This window comes from Adiantum capillus-veneris, chromosome 21 (assembly GCF_014529385.1).
Source record: "Adiantum capillus-veneris isolate H3 chromosome 21, ASM1452938v2, whole genome shotgun sequence".
Classification (NCBI taxonomy): domain Eukaryota; kingdom Viridiplantae; phylum Streptophyta; class Polypodiopsida; order Polypodiales; family Pteridaceae; genus Adiantum; species Adiantum capillus-veneris.
Window position 1 is genome coordinate 125,777,502 of NC_140951.1, and position 11,253 is coordinate 125,788,754.

Consider the following 11,253-nt stretch of genomic DNA (forward strand, 5'->3'; position numbering starts at 1 on the left):
TTTGGGAGTCTCGAACTGTCACGCACATCTAACCCTATGTGTACGTGGACAAGCTACTTCATGACATGGGTTCAGTTAGCTAGATTAGGAAGTGTTCTGATACTTTTGTGAGTCTGTTCGCAGACCGTGCATGTCTAGACATTTAGAGTAGATGCATATCCCTTTGTTGCACACAGCATGATCATCAGATTACAATCATAACCCATCATGAGCATTTTTATAGTGCATAGACTTATTTTCCCTATTTTAGCCAATTTTCACTTATTATTTTTAAGTGACTTTTGTTGGGAAACTGGGTAGGGCAATTTGAGTTAGGAAGTATATAAGAAATCCTAGTGCTAGCACTTTTGGGCAAAAGAAGCAGAGGACCACCGTCAAATGTAACTTCTCAGCAAGAACCGCAAGGAAACCCTAGCGTTTTCAAGCAAGCAAGATCAGCCAACATTTTCATTTGCAAGCAGATCAGCCAAGGTTTTGCTTTTGCAGATCAAAACCGGTCCCATCAGAACACCTAGCGTTTTGGCATCAGATCACAGATCAACCTTAGCATTAGCAAAATCAACCCTAGCGTTTTGCAGATTCTCCGCGATAGAACCAGAATAGCATCAGCGTTTTCAGTTTTTAGCATCAAGACATCGCAATATAAGTCCCGAACCTCGCAGATCTCACCTTCCCGCAGTAGATCCTCGCCGCACGGTCAGATCAACGAGCGTTTACAGTTTCAGCCCAGAAAATGCAGATTTCAACATCTGCGTTTTCAGCGAGTCGTCATCGCCGTCATCATCGACAGAGTCAAAATTCAGCAGATAAAAATTTGCAGATTTTAACCATTAGCGTTTTCAGATTTCAGCTCGTCTCGTCGTCATCCTCATCGTCGTCGACAAGTCCAAAGCATTGTAGAGATTTGTGCAATCAATAGTAGACCGCTCTCGCCATAGAGAGTGGGGCCTTCGGAGGAGGGTTTGACAACATTCTGGTGTCGTATTCTTCTTTCTATCTCTCATTCTCAGTGTTTCCCACTTTGTTTGTGATCACTTGTACTCTCTCACTAAAGGAACGGAAGGCTCTCCCTTCCGTAAGCAAAAGGAACCTTGAGCAGAGTTCGGAGCACTCATCTTGAGCAAAGTTCAACATTCACTTCCGTTGCACCTTACACGAACATTCAACTCCTTTCGACCAAGCTGGCTAGAGCAAGTGGATTTTGAGAGCTACAACCCCTAAAGATTTCTTGGCCTTGCTAATCAAAAGAAATGTTCAGAATTTCCATTTGAAAGAGTAAAAAGCCTCGAGGGGTCTATCACCAACTGAAATTTTGGTTTCTATTGCTAATGTTGTTCCAAAGGGTGTTCTGATCTTGTTTGCATGTTTTGAAAAGCTTGGAACATCCAAAAAGCTTCATGGTCCCCTCCCAAAAGGTGGATGTTTTCTCTTAGCTCTTAAAAGGTAATCTTTTCTCATAACTCACGAGGGAATCTGGACAGGTTCAAAGGCCAAGCATATTGGAGTATCAAATGAAACCTACTGCAAATGTATACTTCAAGAAGAAACCTTACCTCATCTCTTTGTTAGCTGCAAACACAATTCTCAATGTAAAAAGGAGCTTCAAAAAGCCTCTGCTTCTGGTCCTCAATAGACTTCTTGGAGGGATTTCACAAGAAGTTTTCGACAAATTCTCACAATATTTCCCACATTGTGACTTACCTCAACGTCATGAGCTTTTGTGAGGGAGGCACCGCATACCTAGCTAGGTACGATTGGGGGTAGGGGACCGCCGGCCCCGTGGGGGGGCCGGCGGTCCCCTACCCCCAATCGTACCTAGCTAGGTATGCGGTGCCTCTCGAGCAGAAGCTCATGATGTTATGCACTGTATGAAAAACAATGAGAAAGGCTCCCTTTTCTTACATGAGAAAATTTCTAAATCTTCGTGTTTACTACTTGGTGAAGGCAAATTTATGGATATCCTCTTTGGACTTGTTCATCCTTGACAATGAATGCAATTCTATGAACTTGAACTTCAAATCATGTTGACTTCAAAATTGTTACATGACAAGTCTCACCATTACCACATGCAAACCGAGCGGATATGCTTTGCAAGCATGCTTCTCCTCATCATCTACACGAGGAATGAACACAGCATTGCACTAGCTTTCCCTACTTCTAGTTTTAAATGGTGGGTTAGTCTACTTTAGTGAAGGTCTGTTGCCCACAGGCAAGCAAAAGAGGAGGAAACAGCCAAATGCACGACCGAGGGAGACATCCCAAGACAAGAGAAAAGAGGCCCATATAATGTGGACATTGATATCGCAATATAGCAAAGAGAACACTTTATGTAGTCAAGATGTACAGCCTAGGGGCCGGCAGGCTGTTCACGATCATGAACATCCCCACGATTTGCTCAATGCTAGCTAGTCACACAATACAGATGCAGCACTGTACAAACATAGAGCAATCATGCTCGATAGTGGTAAGACAATCAATGGATCTTGCCGAGGCTTTTGAACAATTGGGGGACTAGAAGGAACAATCGCGGCAAAGGCCATAAAATTTTATGATCTTGTCATGCCCTCACCCGATTCCACATCCTGAGGTGAAGCGATGCTCACTGTTTGTTGAAATCCCTTTGCTGTGTCTAGAAAATGAAACAATGTTGCCATGATTACTGAGGTTACAAACATAGGAATAGGTCCGAAGAACCACAAAAACAAGGGAATTGAGAAGTAAAATGCCCGCAACCCAATAGACCAAAATTGCCCTGCCCTCACCATAGACTCATTGACATAATCAGGGGCGAGTCCCGGTGTGCATGCCCCCAGCGGTATGTTTATCAAAAAGCTCACATGGCTATAGTATCTCACTGATTGCACATTGCATAAAAAGGCCACGATGAAGCATATCAGTACACACAATAGCTTTGTTGATAATGTGATGTTTTTGCTGCCACCAAGGAACATGCTTCTTTGCTGCAAGCTGTTGCTGCTCCCATCGTTGTTAACTAGCACAGCCAGCACCGAACATAATAAGATGGCTGCTGTTGCAAGAAGCGTGGATGCCATTATGTTGTTCCGTAGTGTTTGCACTGCCAAAACTCCATTTTTCAAGCCATCCTGGTCACAACAAGAGCTCTCTCTCTCTCTCTCTCTCTCTCTCTCTCTCACTCATAACAGGTCTTGAGTTCAACTCTCATCGTCGGATGGATCTTTAAGGTAGTTTCCTACGACGTTAAAATTCTCTTCTTCTTCTCTCTCTCTCGTCCAAGACTTGTCGGATAGATCTTTGAGGTCTCTTGGGATTGTTCTTACGATGTTAAAACCTCTCCCTCTCTCTCTCTCTCTCTCTCTCTCTCTCACACACACACACACACACACACACACACACATCTTTTAGGTCTCTCCAAATATGAGTCCTTCCGCATTCAAAATTCTCTTGTGTCTCTCTCTTTGTCTCCAAACAAAATTTGACACACACATGCACATGTTACCATACACTTTGAAATCCACACATTGCAAAGAGTTGATGCAGAAATTTGCACCATTGAACAATGAACCAGTAAACAAATGCACTAAAAGCTCGTCGGAATCGTTCTAGCATGTCTTCGGCACAGCCATCATTGTTCATGTTCGCTAATGCGCACAATATGCATGATTTAGTTTTCTAACACAAGGAAAAAACACACCACAGGCATTGGCAGATAGAAAGCATTATTACATGTATGCAATGGAAGCACTGCATCGACAAACACAAGAAGTGTGTGTGTGTGTGTGTGTGTGTGCATGTATGTGTGCAGGTGGGCAGAACGATGAAGAGGGTAATGAACTCACGTCTGCATGTATGTGCGCATCTGTGTAAAGCAAGAAGTACTAACCGCCATCATGGTGCGCACCCAGACTTGGCGGTTGATTTGGTTGACGCCAATGATGGTGGAGGTAGGGGAGTAGCGGAGGAGGTAGAGCAGGCGCACGTGGTAGAGCAGCAGTAACAGCATCCCCGCCGCCACCAGCACAGCCTCCATTATGTACCCCTTCTCCATTTCTCCCTCACCTCTCTCTCCACCAGGGGAATTTATATATTCATCACCATGTGATAGTGTCACCAGTTCCCCACCTTGTCCTCAAAGGCTGTCGCGCGGGCGCGTGTGAGAGAGAGAGAGAGAGGGGAGAGCAAGAAGGAAGAGAATCTTTGGCATCTATTTTTTTTGTTCGCCATACGCACGAGCAGGGTTCGAGCGCGACGCACATGAGTATGCTGTTTCAGCACGCATCCAGGCCCAGGGCTAGAAAAATACATTTTTCCTAACTTGAAATTCTACCGGTTCTTCGGCCAACATTTGAAGCTTTTGCCGGTATTTACACTAAAACTTGTGTAAAGTTGCCGGTTTTCTTAAAGGCAAGCTCAAAATCTAACCGCGATTGTATGATTTTAGCTGGTTAAAATACATTGTACCCCGGTTTTTTTCTAACACTGATCCAGGGGTTTCCTATCCAATATAACCCTAAGGGAAGAAGAAATTTTCCATTTTCAAAGGACAAATATGTGCCTATCGTTTAAAAAAAAAGAAACGAAGTAGGAGATGTTGCATTGCGTTGGCACTTAAAGCAGAAAAAAATGAAGGAGGTGGTGTGTGTGTGTGTGTGTGTTGGGGTTTTTTTTTTGTTTTCTTTTTTTTTTTTTTTTTGGGGGGGGGGGGGGGGGGGGGGGATGCGCAAAACAGGAGACGGAGGCGAGGACAAGACGTGGAGGTGAGGACGAAGACGAAGTAGCAAACAGAGGCATGGACAAAGCAACAGGCAAGCAACAAGCATGTGAACTGGAGCCGAGTGCCTTTTTACTTTTTACAACCGGATCCCGTCCAAAGTTAGGGACATGTGTTGAGGTGCATGGTTACGAGGGTTTACATTGGGTTGCACTCCTCTAGGGACCGTGATCGAATCGTTTCTTTGCCTTTTACATGGAAATAGAAATGTTAAGGTCCTTATGAGAAAATGAAGGGATTCGAAGGAATCTATCCCAAAAAAAAAAAGGCCTTTTTAAGAAGAAAATGATTAAAGGGTTTAAGCTTAGTCAAAAAGACTTTGAGAGAGAGCAAAGGAAGAAAATCTTTGTTTCAACTCTTTGTCTCCAAACTGTCCTCAATGGAATTGCCCTAAGAACAAGAAAAAAGGGGACGAAGATAAAGAAAAAAACCTTGAAAAAGGTAAGAAAGATAAGTAAATCCATATTACTCAAACCCACTTTTTGCCTGGTAATGAAAAGTAAAAATCAATAGAGGTTTTGCTTATTAATAGCACTCACGATTGTAGTTTGTTAGCTAATATTGGAGTTCTACTTTTGGACCACATGACTTGGCTAGAATGCATCGATTTGTTAAAGGGAAAACAGTGAGAGTTATCATTAACGACTATGCCACTCATAACTTCATAAATTATTCTCTTGTCAAAAAATTAAAAATTTCTCAACAATCTAACACGCACCAATATGTAGTCTCTCTCATGCAAGGAGAGGATAAGAATATATGGGATACCTTGGTATCCAGTTTTGAAGAGTATAAGCAAAAGTTAAATGAGTTTCTTGATGAATTTAAAGATGTTTTTACCTTGTGGTGTGCCTCCAAAAAGAGATGAAATTGATTTGATAAGTGTTGTTAAACTTGTTTGTAAACCACCTTACAGACCAGGAGAAGCACAACTACTAGAGATAGAGAAACAACTAAAAGAATACATTAATAAGGGCTTTGTTAAGCCTAGTAAATCTCTCGAGAGCTGGTGCGAAAGTGCAATAGAGCAAGATGGGTACTAGAATGGGGAGAATTAACCAAATACTTCTTTAACTCCATCTCGCATTGGTCCCCTTAGCTGTCTAAAGCTATGGGTGTGATTTTGAACCCTTATCAGGGAGAAATTGCAAGAAGGATAAACAATAAAGGACTCCAACGGTTGATCCACTTCTGGATGGAAACAACAAGTGTTGGAAATCCTTAGACTAGTTGGCTACCTAGTTTCAACTCAATGACATTGAGAAGCTTCTTGTCAATAGAGCTGTAGAAGCCTCCTTGGACAATTTTTTGATGTTGATCTAGGAATCTACCTTTGAGTGGAACGCTTGGAAATGGCCCATGAGTAGCCAATTCTTCAAACCTCATACCAAAGGCATCTACCAAGCACTAATGCACGAGGGTGATTGGTTCGCCCCTTTGAATAAACAGTGGAAGAAACAATGGTCGAAAACTCGATGGGTTGATGTTACGCATAACATTTGGAATCCAGAGTGGCTTCATTTGGTATTTATGTGGAAGCTGTTGTGGAGGGCTTTGAAGACATTGTTATGGGGGGCTTTGCCGATGTCATAATAACTAATATCTAATTCTCCTAAATGATTTTCTCATGTTAAACTGATCATTTAATATGGGGAAGTACCAGGGGAGAAAAAGCTAGATTATTAGTAAGGCTAACAGACTGGTCACAGTTAGGGGCCCACAGTAGGGATCCAAAGGGGTACCATCTGTAGAAGAGCAATGTGCAATGTGTAATGTGCAATGAATGGGCTCCAAAGACCTTAGGTTCAACCCATTAAGACTTCCAAAAGGTTCAGTTCCAAAATTTCAAAGTGTAAGTCCAATGGTCAAATGTTAATGGAATTGGATGCTTTGTGTGTGTACAAAAGTCCAAATAGCTAGAGGACAGATTAGAGGGCGAGTTGGGAAGATGACAAAGCTTGTGAAGTGACTGGACACACACACACACACACACACACACACACACACACACTATACACCTAAGCTTACCCTTTCCACAAAGTAAACAAGACACATTTCAGGCATGCAAAGAAACCCCCAATTCTTGCTTGAATCCTATTGGATGGACAAAGAGGTGGACCAATGAGGATTGAGCTAGTGTAAATTCAATTTTTTAGTTTAGAAATGCTTGATAAAAGAACCAATGAAAATTAATCTCCCAAAAAGACTATTGGACAGTCAAAAGGTCCAATGAGAAATAAGCAGCCCACAAATTTGCTTAATTCCTACTGGCCATAAGACTAAAAGGTCCAATAACAATTTAGATAATTAAATTAATTATTTGAGCTTTTACAAAAGAGGAAAGGGGTGGACACTTGTCACAAGGCTCTTGACTGGGCCTCTCAAATGGTATTGGCTAATCTTTTCACCGGCCAATAGAAAGCCAGCATGAGTAAAAAGCTTGTTCAAATGCTATTGGCTAAGCTTTTCAAGGGCCAATAGGAAGCCAGCATGAGTAAATTGCAAGACAGGTCGACCAAGATGAGAGAGGGGGCTGATTTGTAAAGGCATAATTCCACACACACTCACACAACTCATGTGTAGAGCAAGAAAGTCATCTCCTTCTCCAAGCTTTAATGGAAAGCTCATCTTCTTCTCCAAGATTTGAGAATGGAGGCCTACACCAACAACTCTTGGATATGGAATGCAAATCCAACCAAGAGCCAAGCTTCAATGCCATGCTTCTCTCCTCTATTATCTAATTACTAAGCTAAGCTAAGCTACAAGAGTAATTAATTGAGGAAATACTTCTTTCTCGTAAGAATACTCCTTCTTCCTCTAGATCTACTCTCATACCCCGCTAGCTCTCACAATCTTCGAAGGTGTGTGAGGTCTTGGGTCTGAGACCAACGAGGAATTGATGTTATGTGTTATCACGTATAAGTTTGGTGCATGAAGCTTCCATCTTCATAGCACCAACGAGTTTTTACCAAGGAACACAAAGAATTGTATTGTACAAAGTCTCTCTTAATGGGAGAAGCTATAATACAAATGCCTAATGGAGGGGGGACCGGTCCATGTAAATCCGGTCCTCAATAGTTGTCAATTGTTCTATTTCTCTCCCTCTTTCAAGTATTGTTATGCCAAACTAATTAGGTGTTATGCTAATGTTTCTATCTCCAACCGAGCACTCTTTTATGCTCATTAGGAACTTGCTCTTAATGAAATGCTCACTATGTTAAGTTATTTTCCGCTATTTACAAGCTTTATAGACCATTAAATGTTACATTGGTATCAGAGCTATCGGTTTCTCTTTTCTTGCTCAAGAAGAGAGGTCTTCAAGCTTGCTACAAACGGTTGGTATTATTAATTGCATGAGGGTAAGTAGAATAGGGATTTAGTATCCTTGAGGTGCGCTTGCTTCGTGCAGTTAACGGGGTATCACCGTCTAGAGCTATGGTCTTAATAATGGAGTCCCAAGGGGCTTGCCTACAGCTTAACCATTATTGAGCTATTAGAAGCTTGACAGGAACCGGTGCCGACTGGGCTATGATAAACCCTCTCTTCTATTCCTTGTAATTAATCCGAGCCACGGGTATAGATGCTTGGGCTCTGTATGGTGAGAGAAGAGGAGGACCCATATGAAGGACCCAGAAGCTTACAAGTTGACGGGGCAACTCCCTCACCAAGGAGAGCCCAAATCTCAACGGTAGAGCCCCCACCGAAAGAACGAGAAAGAAGTGAATCTCCCGCCACCTCGACGGAGATGGCACCACGAAGATGGCGGGCAAAACGCTCTCCAACACCCCCTAAACGGAGAAGACCATCGGATAGTCCTTCTCACCGTAATTCAAAGAAGAAAGAAAGGAAGTATGAGAAGAAAAAGGCGAGAAAGAGGTCACCCTCTTCTCCATCTTCATCATCCTCCTCCTCTTCTGAAGGAAGTGTGGTGCAGCTCCCAAAGAATTCAAAAGGAGAGGCCATAGGAAATCCTATGCCGCTTGGAAGAGGTCGTCCAAGCTCAAACAGTTCAAGGAGGGAGGAAAGAGTATCTCTTTTCTTACCTACAATGGCACCTTTGGTGCTACAGACAAAGTCTTGGCCTTTATTCAACAATTTGATGCGGCATTTGGAGATGAGGGCTTCGCGGAGTCCTCTAAGACACATCATGTAGCCATGCATCTCCAAAAGTCCGCCAGGCAATGGTGGTCTAGCCTACGAGCAAACGATGAAGCTCCACGAACATGGAAAGATTTAAGAGCTTCCATTATGAAGCAGTTTTTGGCTAGCGATGCCAAAGACAAAGTGCTCACCGAATGGCGAAGCTTGAAGCTCTCTCCCTACGAATCTATTCACAAATACGTAGACAAGTTTTGGGATTTACATCTCAAAGCCACTGTCTACAAAAAGATAGATTTTGGAGAGCAAAAACAACAATTTTGTGCGGGTTTATCTGAAGATATGGCGGAGTATGTCAACTCCCAAAGGCCTTGCACTATTTTAGCAGTCATACACCATACTATGGTGGCTTCACGAATCCACTTCCAACAAGGGGCTAAGAAAAATCTTAAGCCCATGGAAAGCAAAGACCGTAATGAGCCTAAGGGGAAGGACCATGTCCAAAAGTTTCCCAAGGGAAACATCAACAACAACAAAGCTAAGGAGAAGGGAGTCTACAAAGGCAAAAATAGACTCTCTCCTGAAGAGCTAGAGCGTTATCGCAAGGATAACCGTTGTTTCAAATGTGGGGAGCAAGGGCATGATTATCGTGCTTGCCCACAAAAGAACACACTCAATGAACCTCCTAGAGCTTCCATAATTGAAGTTCAAGAAGAAGATGCTCATCGCAAAGGATCTTCTCTATGCCATGCTTGGGGAAAGGTAAGATAACATGATGCTTTCATTCTCTTCGGCAATGGCTCTACTCACAATTTCATATCCACGGAGTTGGCCACTAAGCTAGGTATCCAAGCCTTTGAGATGGGAAATACCCTACCAGCTGATGGTGCTTTCAAGGGAGAAGAAGTCCTACTTACTCCCTTAATTGGTAAATTGAGGCTTCATGTCCAAAGCTATGTGGACAAAGAGGATTTCTTCATCTCTCCCCTTAAGCATGAGGATGTAATCCTAGGGGCACCATGGTTTGATCGCATGGCGGCCAACATCAAGTTTCCTGAAAGGCAAATTTACTTTAAGTACAGGGACAAAGACATGTACATATATGCTAACGAGTCAAGTAACACTATACCTCTTGTACATAAGCAAGCTTTTGATAAGTCAATAAAGAGCTCTATTTCCGTGTACATGATATTTGTAAAAGACTCTCAAAATGAACCTAATGTTCTGTCAAATAAAAATAAAGGGAATAAAAAAGAATTAGGGTTATCTAATTTCCTTAATGAATTCCAAGATATTTTTATTGACGACATCCCTAATGAATTGCCTCCAAAACGAGGGGATGATGACCATGCAATTGAGCTTCTTCCAGGAATCTCACCACCTAATAAACCTCCTTATCGAGTTTCTCAAGCTCAACAAGAGGAAATTATGCGGCAAGTGCATGAGTTGGTTGAGAAAGGAATGGTTAGGCCTAGTTCATCTCCATTTTGTTCACCAGTTTTATTAGTGCAAAAGAAAGATGGCACATATCGTATGTGTGTCGACTATAGAGCACTAAATAGGATCATTATCAAAAATAGGTTTCCCGTTCCGCGGGTAGAAGACCTATTTGATAAGCTACAAGGATCGACCTACTTCAATAGGATTGACCTAAAAAGTGGCTATCACCAAATAAGGATTGTTGATCAAGACATTGTAAAGACCGCATTTCGCACTATGTTTGGTCTCTACGAATTCATTGTCATGCTGACGAATGCACCAGCTACATTCAACCGCATGATGGAGAAGCTCTTTAGGCCTCACCGCAGTTACACTGGAGTGTTCTTTGATGATATAATCATCTACTCCAATTCCTTGGACAAACACAAACAGCATCTCCAAGTAATTTTTCAAGTTTTGCAAGAGAATAAGCTTTACATAAATAAAAAGAAAAGTGAATTTTTCTTACAAGAGAATCACTATTTAGGTCATATTATTTCTAAAGATGGCATCCAAATGGATCCATCAAAGTTAGAAGTAATAAAAGCATGGCCTAACCCAAAGAATCTGCATGATTTAAGAAGCTGTATAGGTATGTGTGCATACTATAGATGCTTCATAGAAAAATTCTCACTCATAGCAGGACCATTGCATGACCTAACAAAAAAGAACGTTAAGTATGCATTGACTACCAAGGAGAACACTGCTTTTGAAAAGCTTAAAGAGAAGCTTATCTCTCAATCTGTGCTTACACTACTGGATCTCTCAAAGCCATTTGAGGTCCAATGTGACGCTTGTGGTGATTGCCTTGGAGCCATGCTGCTCGAAGAAGGTCACGCCATAGCATATGAAAGTCGAAGGCTCGACCCAGTTGAGCAAGCTCTAGGCATATATGAAAAGGAACTCCTCGCAGTTCTACATGCCTT

The 11,253-nt window shown here is 42.2% G+C and overlaps 1 protein-coding gene across 1 annotated transcript; it reads right to left on the reverse strand.

The window, feature by feature from the left end:
- Window positions 1-2,309: 2,309 nt before the first annotated feature.
- Window positions 2,310-4,333, reverse strand: LOC147431680 (uncharacterized). The gene is made up of 2 exons (XM_086494621.1): window positions 3,863-4,333; window positions 2,310-3,104 (listed from the first exon to the last, which is right to left on the reverse strand). The coding sequence occupies exons 1-2, from the start codon at window positions 4,025-4,027 to the stop codon at window positions 2,547-2,549; spliced, it is 723 nt and encodes a 240-aa protein (XP_086350747.1). The 5' UTR covers window positions 4,028-4,333; the 3' UTR covers window positions 2,310-2,546.
- Window positions 4,334-11,253: the final 6,920 nt, after the last annotated feature.